We start from the raw sequence: 13,783 nt of genomic DNA, 5'->3' as shown, positions 1-13,783 counted from the left end.
CTACTATTTATAGTCTTTCCTATTTTCTCTAGGACCCAGGCCACATCACTGTTCCTTATTCCTTGAGCATCTACACCTTTGGGTCCTTACTTTCTTTTTTTTGAGACAGCATCTTGCTTTGTCACCCAGGTTGGAGTGCAGTGGCATGATCACAGCTCATGCAGCATTGAACTCTTGGGCTCTAGTGAGCCCCCTTCCTCAGCCTCCCAAGTAGCCAAGACTACAGATGTGAGCCACCATACCTGGCTAATTTTTAATTTTTTGTGGGTCTCACTATGTTGCCCAGGCTGGTTGCAAGCTTCTGGGCTCAAGCAATCCTCCTGCCTCAACCTCCCAAAGTGGTGGGATTATAGGCGAGAGCCACTGCACCTGGTCAAGGATCCTTACTATCTACTTTTAAATTTGCTCAGTCTTCCATCTCAAAGGAGTTTTGCTAATTATTTTGGTATTATCGATCTCCTTCCTTTTCATTATGGGCTCCATCTTCCATATATTCATTTCCCATAACTTCACACACTGTGGCTTTCATCCTTACACCTCTACAGCAATTATTCTTCTCAAGATTACTAACATTTGTATTGTTAACTTGAATGGTTTTTCATTTCCATTTCTTTAAAGTCATGCTTTGTCATTCCCACAGCATAAACTTACCTTCCTACCTTACTGACTACTCCTACATCTTCTGCTAATCCATTTTCACACTAGGGGCTTTCACAAAGGTTCTTCTGATCCTAAATCTCTCTCTCCAACTCTAGCATTTTATGTGAGACAAAGTTTCCTATAATTTGCTTTCAGGACATTTGTACTTGATGGTCCCATCAGTAACTTAAATTCAAAATATCTGAAAGTGAATTTATCATTCTTCAAGTTCCCTTCGTCTATGTATGCTTATTTCCCAAGTTAGGAACTATATCAATTTGGTCTCTTCTCTTCCCATCACAAGTCCCAAACCGAATCTGTCACCAAGACCTGCTACTTATTTCACAAAGGAAGCCCACCAATTTAGTGTAGCTGCAAATTACCTTGCATCTAGGTAACCGAAATATGTATTCATTATGCCTCCACATTCTGCCACTCTGATTCAGTCTTGCCTATTATTCTTAGACTTATAACTACTTTCACTGTACTACTTCAGTACTCAAGGACTAGTAACACCTTTCTTTGCTCACTACTTCAAGCTTATATTCTTCTGTTAACATTATCATAGATGGCTTTATCATCTAACCTAATAGGTTCAAAATTTAACTATCTTCAATATTCCCCATTGATGATTCTTAGTCACTTGGTCACCTGAGCCTATCACAACAAGTTCTATTGAGTTTACACACTTAACAGTCATATACTTTCCTCTCCATCCTTTCCTTTTTTTTTTTTGAGACAAAGTCTCACTCTGTCACCCAGGCTGGACTACAGTGGCATGATCTCAGCTCACTGCAACCTCTGCCTCCTGGGCTCAAGTGATCCTCGAGCTCAGCCTCCTGAGTAGCAGGAACTACAGACATGTGCCACCACACCCCAGCCAATTTTTGTATTTCTCTTTATTGTGTACAGTGTTTCAGCATGTTGCCCATGCTGGTCTTGAACTCCTGGGCTCAAACGATCTGCCCACCTTGGCCTCCCAAAGTGCTAGGATTACAGGCATGAACAACTGTGCTCAGCCCATCCTTACTTTTATTGCTAGGATTATACGGTTTTCCTTTTTGTCTCCAGTCTGGTTCTTTTAAAAATTTTCTACCTGAGTGATTTTTTTAATCTCCCAAACCAGATGATGAAAGTGGCAGCAACTTTTATAAGCAAGGTACTGCTGCTCTCTCTAGGCCAGAGATGCTGGTGAAAGATGCTTCCACTGCAATGAAGACCTGGACCTCCATGACACAGAATAGCCGTTACAGTTATAGTTACTGTACCAGGCAGCAGGGCCAGCTTTGTCATCAGAATGGTATGATCCATAAGATCTCTGGTTGTGTTTAACTGAACTCTAGGAATGAAACTGAGGAGTAACTCCATAAAGCTATCACTTGATTTGTATAGTACGAAATCTGCAGGTCAGGTGAGCACAGCCTGAGTTGAGCCACTATGACAGAGAAATCCAGGGCTCTTACTCAGCTCTCAGACTCAGGGCCTCTTTATGAAGCAGAAGCCACGTAGGCCTGGGGTAGGCAACCCACCGCTGCAAGTTTTCTTCCTAGCCTTCTCCAAACAAACTTTCCACTATTTACCTGGTTTTCTTTCTTTATTCTTTTTTTTGCAGACAACAAAACTACCCAAATCTCCTTCACTGGCTCTCTACTCTGTAAAAAAATAAAACTCAAATTCCTTAGGATGAACTATAAGCACCTTTATAATTCTTTCCTTATTCCTTCTCTCAACACAAATTACACCACCTGTACCTCAACTTCATTATGGCCAAAATGACCTACCGAATTTTCTAAGCAGTTTTCCCTGTGTTTTAACTTGTGTCTATTCTTTTGGCACGAAACTTTCTTTTTTCTGGGGAAAGAACTCTTCTGTATATCACTTGTTTAACGAGGAGATCAACAAGCCATTTAATTAAGACTTTTCTTAAGTATTCTTGCCATTTTCATTTCTGTTCTTGGAAGCAGAAGCCTAAGCTCTTTCTGCAAAAGGCTTTTATTTAGTTCTCCATCCAATTTTATTCTTAGTAGGGTCTTCAAAGCAAACGCCTTCTCCTTTGTCTTCCTATTGCTATCTCCAAAGGGTTCCACCTTTCTTTTCTTTTTTTTTTTGAGACGGAGTCTCGCTCTATCGCCCAGGTTGGAGTGCAGTGATGTGATTCTGGCTCATTGCAACCTCCGCCTCTGGGGTTCAAGCAATTCTCCTACCTCAATCTCCAGAGTAGCTGGGACTACAGGCATGCACCACCATGCCTGGCTAATTTTTGGTAGAGACAGGGTTTCGTCATGTTGGCCAGGCTGGTCTCAAACTCCTAGCCTCAAGTGATCTGCCCGCCTCAGCCTCCCAAAGTGCTGGGATTACAGGCGTGAGCTACTGGACCTGGCTGGGTTCCACCTTTCTAATTCTTCTCTCCTCGTTCTATATATTTACCTCAAGCAATACCATTCCATCCATGGCTTCAAATACTAATTGTAGGCATCTATTATATCCAGCCTAAATCTTTCTAAATACCAGACTAGAGTGGCCTAGTAATGGTCAATGTCATATAAACTTGGTTTTAAAACAAGGCTTCAAATGAATTCTCCAAGTCTAGTTTTTCTCAACTCTCGCTGAAAGGCCATCCACTCTTATCAAAGTTATAGATACATACAAATTTGTGCACGTATGTGTATCTTAATTTTTAGACAGTATGCTATAGAATTTGAGGATTCAAACACAAAGAATCTTTAAGATAATGTATTAGCAGATGAGACACATTTAAAAATAAAGAAAAAGGTGATTCAATAAGGTATCTAATAGCTAATGGCCAAATATAGTGCTGTAACAATTCTGGATTTTATACAGGGTAATATATGAAGAAAATGAGGTACTCTGGTGAAATCAATTTGTCAATGGACCTAGTAGAAATGCCTGATTCTACCATAATATGTTGTTTCTTGATGGTGAGAACTATTTTCACTAGTCTTGATATTTTTATGATACAGCACAAGTGCCCAGCAAATTAGATACATCTAACAAATGACTGTTTAATAAAGTAGATAATTTATCTTTAATAACTTTAAGAGAAACATAGAAATTTTTTCCAATTGGTTAACAATGGTGAAAATCAGAAAGTTTAATTTTCCCTCATTAAATACAGTAAGGTTTTATTTATAAATTAGTAGCAATATATTGCTAGGTCTCACTTTTGCATAAAATACAGCTTTGTGGCATAATGGGAGTCCAGGATTTATTATAACAAATAAGATGGGATTTCAATATACTCTGAAATAGATTTCAGATTTTTAATATGGACACAATTTCATCTTATATATATTTTAATATTGAAAAAGGACCTAACAGGGCATATGGAGTAATGCTGTATTTAAAGAAGTCTGTATTTTTCATAAACTTGCAAAAGGATAGTGCTACCGAATATAACATTTGACTTTTTTGCTTAACAGCTACTACTTACATTTTAAGTATTCTGGGGTTAATGAATCACTTTCCAGCAGATGAGTAGAGAGTATTTTATAAACCTCTGAATGTTCCCCTTCTGGGATAAAATTAAATATACTTTGATCCACAAGATCAGACTGAAAAGAAAATTGTTAAAAGTAAAATAACTTTAATGATTCAAGAGACAATTGTTTTAAAAGTACATAATCGCTATTAAACACAGAAGTTAGCTTTCAATTATCTGTGAAAACCAACAAATGTCAAGTTACAGACCAAATCTCAAAAACCAGATTGAGATGATACTAATGTCATCTAATCCATGACCAGTATGATCCTGAAAGCCTGATAAATTATTTGCAAAGCTGTGTTTCACCAAAACATTTTGAATATTTCAAAATGCAATGTGACCAAGAGAGCTAATAAGAAAAATCTCTGGTGACAAGTCAGAGCCTTAACATGTATTCAAACCTATGGTAAACAATGGTGGTATATCCTACTATAAAGGACTAGGCACAAACTAAATAAAGAGGAGATTTTGCTTTGGTGTGATTTCAGTTGTCCAATGTGTTCTTTACTTCATCTTTTCCTGGCATTTATCCTACATCCCATTGTACAAAAGCCTTATGTTTAGTTATCCCCCCTCAAAAGGACACCTAATATGTTAAGCATTATAATCCTTGCTAATATATAGCTTTAATCGTGATTAATCATAGCAATTTGACAAACATCAGGTTGGCTACAACGTGCCACAGCTGTGGAATCAAAGATGAATAAGATAGTTCTGATACGTAAGTACCATTGATAACAAAACTTCCATGACTTTACATTTGCTACTATGCATTCTACCTGGTTTCCTGCATTTCAAACTGCTCTGTGGAATCCTAGGGATACTGAGACAGTATCTCAAGGACTGTAAAGGTGGGACTAGAGGTTGGGGAAGTAAAAAGGAGCTGTGAAGCAGGGCTCAGGGTCCTGCCCCTGCATTAAATTAAAGCAGTTCTACTTTTTGTTTTTATTTCACGCATCTGTAAAGATTTTGTTTGAAGAGCTCCACTACTTTAAAATAAAAAACAAACAAACAACAACAAACAGAGGCAGTAAGAATGGCGAGAGGGTGTTGTATTAGGTTGGTACCATACTTTTACTAACAAAAAATGCAATCACTTTTGTACCAACCTAATACTATTCTTCATATAGGCCACACATTCCCATCATTTCTTGTCTTTTCTCTAGCCCTCCAAGCCCACTCCATGAAGTGAAATGACCATCCCCTTCTTTACATATCTGTATCTTTCACCTTTCAAAGACCAGTTCAAATTACTTCTTTCAAGAAAGCATTCCCTTAACACCATAATCCACATTAAAAATAAAATTCCTTTAGTATTTATTACTTGTATCATTCATTTCCCATTTAGCAGAATTCAGCCAACTATGGATCAAAACTATTCAGGAAAAAAAAACAAAAACAAAAACAGATGGTTGTGTCTGTACTGAATATGTGCAGACATTTTTCTAATCATTATTCCCTAAACACTGTAGTATAACATATATTTACATAGCATTGATATTGTATTAGTTATTATAAAATAGAAATGATGTGATGTAAATGGGAAGATGTGTGTAAGTTACATGTAAATACAACACCATTTTATTTATGGGACTTGACCATCCATGGATTTTGGTATCTGCAGTGGGTGCTGGAACCAATCCCCCATGGATACCAAAGGATGACTATATTTTAATGTCTATGCCCTGATGTCCTATAGGTGAATAAAAGGGCCTATCTCTTACACCTTTATCTTTCTCACTTCCAATCAAGGAACATTAACACCGTGCCCTGTGTTTAACAGTTATTAGTACAATAACTGATTTTAGACTGAGGAGGTATTTGATAATGGCTTATAGGGTAACCACCCCAAAAATATATCTATATTTCAATAAAGGATTTTTCTGGAAGTCTGAAAAGCCTCTACAACTAAAGGAGTAGTGAACTAAAAATTCATGCATGGCTGGGTGCAGTGGTTCATGCCTGTAATCCCAGCACTTTGGGAGGCTGAGGCAGGCCGACTGTCTGAGGTCAGGAGTTTGAGACCAGCCTGGCCGACATGGAGAAACCCCGTCTCTGCTAACACAAAAATTAGCTGGGCATGGTGGTGTGCACCTACAGTCGTAGCTACTCGGGAGGCTGAGGTAGGAGAATCACTTGAATCCAGGAGGCAGAGGCTGTAGTGAGCTGAGATCCTACCACTACACTCAAGCCTGGGTGACAGAATAAGACTCTATCTCAAAAAATAATAAATAAAAATTCAGGCCTGAATAACACAAATGCTAGAAAGTTGCCTTCTATTGACAAAATAAAGAATCAAAATACAATAGTACACGATATTGATGCGAAAAATAATATGGTTCGGCTGTGTCCCCATCTAAATCTCATCTTGCTGTTCCCATAATCCCCATGTGTCATGGGAAGGGCCCAGTGGGAGGTGATTGAATCATGGGGGAAGATACCTCCATGCTGATATTCTTGTGATAGTGAGTTTTCCCAAGTTCTGATGGTTTTGTAAGGGGCTTTTCCCCTTTTTGCTCAGCACTTCTGCTTCTTGTCGCCATGTGAAGAGGGACGTGTTTGCTTCCCCTCCACCATGATTATAAGTTTCCTGAGGCCTCCCCAGCCATGCTGAACTGTGAGTCAACTAAACCTCTTTCCTTTATAAATTACCCAGTATTAGGGAGTCCTTTATAGCAGTCTGACAACAGACAAATACGTCGTCTTAATAGAAAAACATGCTACCAATTTGAAATATTAATAGGAACTAAAATTTTCATTTTTGAGAATGATTATAGTTTTCTACTATTATGTTACTAACAATTTCTACTACCATCAGTAAATTATGATGTGACCTATCTTACCCTTGTTTTTCCATCTATAACTTCATAGGATGTTTCATATTCATAGAGAAAAGAAAATGAATGGCTGTAACAAGAGTAGTAGGATCACAAGCAATGCCTCTCCCAACCACTCTGCCTCTCCTGCCACTTTAATAGGTGTCAAACTTTCCATTAACCACTACACTTAAAATCTCTAAATGAGGCTGATCATACTTTATGTGGCCATACATCCACTCAGTTCTCAAACACAATTCAATAGTAAGAAAAGAAAATGGTAACTACTTGGATCTTTTTATCTCCCTTACTCGTTTCATGAAAAGGAAATATAAGTTCTGCTGATTTACTTATATGACATAAATCAATAGCCTTTCTGTTTTTTTCTACATTAGCTCAACATTACCATTTAGTGATTGGATGACACAATTTTTTAAAATCTAGAAGATGTTAGTAACAGAGGAAACGGTATGGGGCACAAGGGAACTCTCTGTACTACCTTGTCCATTTTTCTGTACATCTAAAAATGGTTCTAAAATTAAAAATGTTTTTTAAAATATCCAGAAGAAAATGGGAAGGTGAGAGTGTTTTTATTGAGGGAAGTGTTAATCGAACACTTCAATTCCAATGAGATCTATCACGTGTTGTCTATTTCAAAAGGGAATTAAACTCACTAAAGATTAGAAAGGGATTTTTTAAAACAGCCAAATCAAGTAGCATACTCATCTTCATACATTCAACAAATAATCACTGAGTGGCTCTCCAAGAAACTAGCTAGCTCCTCTGGATACAGAGATAAAGTTCCTGCCTGTAAGAAGCTACAACTACCATAACTAGCCAAATAAACAGAAAATTACAATTCTCTGTATCGTGACAGTAGTACATACAAGGTAACAGTAGAACAGAGATGAAGGACATCTAATTCTGAATGAAATTCGAGCAAGTGCCAAGAAGCAGACTTTTAGAAAGTGCAAAAACATTGCAAACGATGCTCTATGACTAGATTAGACAGTTTCTGTAAACATGACAAAACCCAATACAGTTATATATAGTTTAAAAGCATGTAACTATACTTTTTTCAAATTACTTAAACATTATCTTAATCCTATAATGGGATTCTTTCCCTGGGTTTTCTTGCTATGAAAACATTTTCTTAAGTTGTCCAGAAAATTTAGTTAATCAGTCTGTCCTTTTTTCTGCCTATGCTAGCTTACTTATGTGTTGCTAATAATCTCATGTGTTACTCTCAAACGAGTTTTTAAATGTTGGGCTTATCCTACTATTTGAGCTTACTAGAAAATAAAGCCCCAGAAGAGTAGTAAAGTAAAAGTTATTTTCTGTATGAACCAAAGAAATTAGCAAATTATTTACTGCATGGCTTTCATCTTTAAAAAATGCCCTTTTAGAGCCTGGACTTTTAAGTGCTAAAATCCATTCATTCTCTTTACAAAATATGAAGTATCAGAGTAATCAAAGGGAGAGAAATACCACTTTTCAATATCTCTTGAAAGAGACATTTACAAGCAGAATTACTTTACCCTGTTACAGAGATAAGCTACTTTTTAAAATTTTTTTGTAGAGACAGGATGCTTCACTATGTTGCCCAGGCTGGTCTTGAATTCCTGGCCTCAAGCAATCTTCCCACCTAGCCTCCGAAAACATTAGCATTACAGGCATAAGCCACTGCACCCAGACATAGAGGGGCATTTTAAGAGTAGTTTATAAGTAACTTCAAAATATTTATACCACGAGCTCCATCTTCAGTAACATTACATATTAAAAACTGAAAATTCCCCCCAAAAGCCTATCAGTTGTGGCACAGCACCTAGCTCAGTGTCTGGCACAGAGTAGATACTAATAAATAGACATTAGAAAAAAAGTAAGCACACAAACCAGGTATTCACCATCCTAATCAAACAAAATACACTTTTCTAATTCTTTATCCTTTTGGTCATATAGATAATAAATTAAAATATGGCCAATATGACTTTATCAGTTCAAAGTCACACAGCATAAAAAGTTCTGTATCTACTATTTTTAGAGCATTTTTCAATAAGTAATTCTATTGAGAAAAATATTTACGAGTTGCCCTAATTGCAACAAGTATCTCAGCAGAAATTCATTCTCAAGACATTCTCAGTGATTTAACATTTTCAACAGGCTGATTAAAATGGAAACACTAAACAGTTAGCAATAGAATAAAGAACACAGGAAGAAGAGAGGTCAGATAAAGTGGTACGACCTTGTATTGCATTAACAATGTTTCGGTCAACAATAGACTGCATATATGACCACAGGTGGCCCTAAGATTACAGTGGAGCTGAAACATTCCTACTGTCTAGTGATGTCGTATCTGTTGTAATGTCATAAATCAATGCATTACTCATCCTTTGCACTTGTGTTTGTGGTGATGCCTGTGTAAACAAACCTATTGTGCCACCAATCATATAAAAGTTTAGCACATAAAATTATATACAGTACATATGTACATGATAATAAACAATCATCTACTAGTTTATGTATTTACTATACTTTTAATGATTTAGAGTATTCTCTATTTACATTTTTTTTTTTTTTTGAGATGGAGTTTCGCTCTTGTTGCCCAGGCTAGAGTGCAATGGCTCTATCTCGGGTCACCACAACCTCCACCTTCCAGGTTCAAGCGATTCTCCTGCTTCAGCCTCCCAAGTAGCTGGTATTACAAGCATGCACCACCACGCCCGGCTAATTTTGTATTTTTAGTAGAGACGGGGTTTCTCCATGTTGGTCAGGCTGGTCTCAAACTCCCAACCTCAGGTGATTCGCCTGCCTCGGTCTCCCAAAGTGCTGGGATTACAGGCGTGAGCCACTACACCTGGCCTTATATATATATATTTGTAAGTTAACTCTAAAACAGCATCAGGCAGGTCCTTTAGGAGGTATTTCAAAAGGGTACTGTTACTATAGGAGATGACAGCTACATCTTTTTAAACAAAAATGTTTAAAAAGTTAAAAAAAAAAGTTTTTTAAATAGAAAAAAGCTTTTGAAATAAGGATATAAAGAAAGGAAATATTTCTGTACAGCTGTATGATGTATTTGTGTTTTTTTTTTTTTTTTTTGAGGTAGGGTCTTGCTCTGTCACCCAGGCTGGAGTACAGTGGCACTATCACGGACGGCCCACTGTAGCCTTTGCCTCCCAGGCTCAGTGCAATCCTCCTACTAGAGCCTCCTGAGTAACTCGGACCACAGGTGCATACCACAACACTCGGCTAATTTTTATCTTTCTTTAAAGATGGGGTTTCACCACGTGGCCCAGGCTGGTCTCAAACACCTGAGCTCAAGCAATCTGCCAGCCTTGGCCTCCCAAAGTGTTAAGCTAAGTGTTACTACAAGATTTAAAAAGTTAAAAAAAAAAATTTAAGTTTACACAGTTAAAAAGTTACAATAAGCTAAGGTTAATTTATTATTGACGAAAACATTTTTATATAAACAAGCCTAAGTGCACAGTGTTTATAAAGTCTATAAAGGTGTACAGTACTGTCTTAATCCTTCACATGTACCTTTTCTATGTTTAGGTATTTTTAAGCATATAGATACTTATTGTGTTACAATTACCTATAGTATTCAGTACAGCTGCATGCTGTACAGGTTGGAGTCTAGGAGCAACAGGCTACACCATATAGCCTAAGTGGGTAGCAGGTTATATACATCTAGGTTTTTATAAGTATACTCTATGGTGTTCACACAGTGACAAAAGTGCCTCAGAACATATTCCCGTTATTTAGTGATGCATAACTGTAGTTGAATATTAAGTTACTACAGATTAGTTATGACTGAGCTTTGAGAAAACACATGCTAAAACAAAGACATACTTACAGCTCTTATCCCTACCCCTTTAACCACTGTTGTACATTGCTCTCAAAGTCCACTTCCTAGTGCTTTAGAATATTTAAAATAGGCATTTTAATAAGAAGTAGATTGTAGGATCTTTATACTTACTGGTAAATGTTCAAGTAATGAAGTTACACTTTCAGACACATATATTATGCTTCCATCTGTCATGATTGCTAAAAAAAAACCATCAAGAGCCTGAAATTAAACATAATGATATGTTAAATGAAAAGAAGAAAGTATTTCACAGGACAGAAATAAAAATCTGAGATAAATGACAAAGGATTTAATATGGAAACATCCAAAGTTCTGTCAAAATATAATACTAGCTTTCCCCCTTTACAATACCTTGGTATGTATCTTTGTTCATTTTTTTTTTTTTTTTTTTGAGACGGAGTCTCGCTCTGTAGCCCAGGCTGGAGTGCAGTGGCCGGATCTCAGCTCACTGCATGCTTCTAAAGAAAAAAAGTCTTTCTCTGGCCATCTATTGGACAACTGGTCTCTAAAATATAGAGACAATGTTCTACCTTCATCACTAGGTATATTACATGATCCAACCATGTATATACAGTATCATGGCTTATTTGAAGATGCTGACATCTCCAAAGCACACAAGACATCAAAATGTTTTGTAGGCACACAAAGGAACACATTATTATCATGGATATGTTAACACAGAGGTGTACATTTGAAGTTTAAGGAGATATATGGAGGATAAAGTAAAAGGGAGTAGCAGGAAATTAAGGTGAAAAATTAGGCTGAGTTCATATCATAAAAGGCTTTGACATAAGAATTTTATTCTGCATACAATGGTAAGCCAATAGAAGATGTCAGGGCAGGGAGCTGTGCTTCAATAAGAGTAGTGTGGAAGCAGGGTGTTAAACGGATTTAGAGGGAAAAGAAAATTCAGTTAGGAAAATCATAGTGGCTTTTGGAATAATTAAGTTAATGGGAATCTCAATGAAATCAGTAGTATTAGGAATAAAGAAAGTACTTTGAGCAAGCATTGAGAAATGTGAAGCTTAATTTCAGAAGAGAAGTCAGAGCAGGGAGTACAAGACTTAATAAAAAAGCAATTTTGTACTTTATACACTACAATGTATTTTCATTTGAGAATCCTAGGCACAGAAGTGACAGTTGAAGAAATGAGATCTACAAAAGACAAATCCTGGAAGAATTATCTACATATAAGGGATGAGGAAGAGAAAAAGGTCAGAGAAAATAACAGAGAAAGCTGGGTGCAGTGGTTTACGCCTGTGACAGGAAGCCAATTTGGAAGCCAAGGCGGGAAGATCACTAGAACCCAGGAGTTTGAGACCAGCCTGAGCAACATGGCGAAACCTTGTCTCTGAAAGAAAATTTAAAAATTAGCCAAGTGTGGTGGCACATGCCTATGGTCCCAGATGCTTGGAGGCTGAGGTGAGATCACTTGAGCCCAGGAAGCAGAGGCTGCCATGAGCCATGATCATGTCACTGCACTCCAGTCTGGGCAACAGAGTGAGACCCTGCCTCAAAATAGTAATAAAAATTAAAATTACAAAAAAGAAAATGATAAAGACAGAATATGCTGTCATCAAGGAATCAATTGAAGAGAGAATGACAAAGTGAAGAGGAGAGGAATGGTTTGGTATAAAATGAGATAAAATAAAGAATAAGAATGAGAAATGAATGTTGGTGATTTTCAAAAGGTTATGTTAACAGGAAGGCAAGTCAGACTAAAATGAGTATAAAAATGAGTACAAAATCAGAAGGCTATTACAAGTCATTCATTCATGAACTTTAGAAGGAAAGAAAAAAGCAAACAGTTCTAAGGGGGTGAAGTATCAACAGAAGGCATTTAAAAAAAGAGCAAGTATATTTGTAGTCAAAGGGAAAGGAAGATCCAGTGGAGAAGAAGTAGAAGATACACAGCGGAAAGATACTACAAGAGGGATTCTTCTATTAAAATGGTTAACACACTAAACTTTAATTCTTGTTTAATTAAATGGCTCTCGAAAAGAATAGTGACCTCTGGTAGGAACCATGTATATCTTATTAATCCTTGTATCTACAGCACTAGTGTAGCACAAGTAGAAGTACTTGCAGTATATAATTTATAGAGCTGGGAGTTAGAGTAACCTTCCCTAACTCTACGTAATTGATGAATATATAGAAAATGGTACCCTCCCCCACGTCCACTTCTTTTGGGAAAGAGATCTGGATATCACAAAGAACTTATTTGAGTAGATGCCTATCTTTTAGAATGGCTCAAACAAATCCAGTCTTTGCTAATATAGAAGTAGAAATCTTGTCATTCGAGCAAATTCATGAATTATTTTTTTCAACCCTTTAGTACCATAATGCCAGTATTATTTCATAATAGGGTCAAAAGCAGATAACTTTTCGCCAGGCTCACGCCTGTAATCCCAGCACTTTGGGAGGCCAAGGCAGGTGAATCACCTGAGATCAAGTTCGAGATCAGCCTGGCCAACATGGTAAACCCGCGTCTCTACTAAAAATTAAAAAAATTGCTGGGCACGGTGACACATGCCTATAATCCCAGCTACTTGGGAGGCTAAAGCGGCAGAATCACTTGAATCTGGGAGGCAGAGGTTGCAGTGGGCAGACTGTGCCACTGCACTCCAGCCTGGGAAACTGAGTGAGACTCCGTCTCCAAAAAAAATAAATAAATAAGAGACAGTGTTCCTCAATTTCCCCATCTGAAAGCAAGAAACAGATACTATTGTCTACTTTATAATACTAGCTATTATGACACATAGATACTAGTGTTTACTTCATAAGAGTGTTATAAGGATTCAATGAGCTAATACATAAAAATTATTCACTTATTTTTCTGATTTAAAGTACAGGTTTAAATGTTTATATTTATACTCTAACAAATTTTCATATGGTAACATTTCTGCTGAATACATAAAGAATCACACACAATTAACTGTCCCATCTAAAATACAAACA

The 13,783-nt window shown here is 37.1% G+C and overlaps 1 protein-coding gene across 18 annotated transcripts in view; it reads right to left on the bottom strand.

The window, feature by feature from the left end:
* Window positions 1-13,783, bottom strand: part of CLOCK (clock circadian regulator) — a 121,231-nt gene that overhangs the window by 32,938 nt on the left and 74,510 nt on the right. For all 18 annotated transcript variants that reach the window (XM_002804105.4, XM_078003571.1, XM_015138682.3 and 15 more), the window contains 2 exons: window positions 10,937-11,026; window positions 4,091-4,211 (listed from right to left, as the gene is read on the bottom strand). In XM_002804105.4, the coding sequence (XP_002804151.4) occupies window positions 4,091-4,211; window positions 10,937-11,026 (211 nt within the window). The remainder of the gene's footprint in view (window positions 1-4,090; window positions 4,212-10,936; window positions 11,027-13,783) is intronic.

The sequence above is a fragment of the Macaca mulatta genome, chromosome 5 (assembly GCF_049350105.2).
Source record: "Macaca mulatta isolate MMU2019108-1 chromosome 5, T2T-MMU8v2.0, whole genome shotgun sequence".
Taxonomy (NCBI): Eukaryota; Metazoa; Chordata; class Mammalia; order Primates; family Cercopithecidae; genus Macaca; species Macaca mulatta.
The sequence above is the reverse complement of the archived record's forward strand: the minus strand, read 5'-3'. Positions and strand labels throughout refer to the sequence as shown.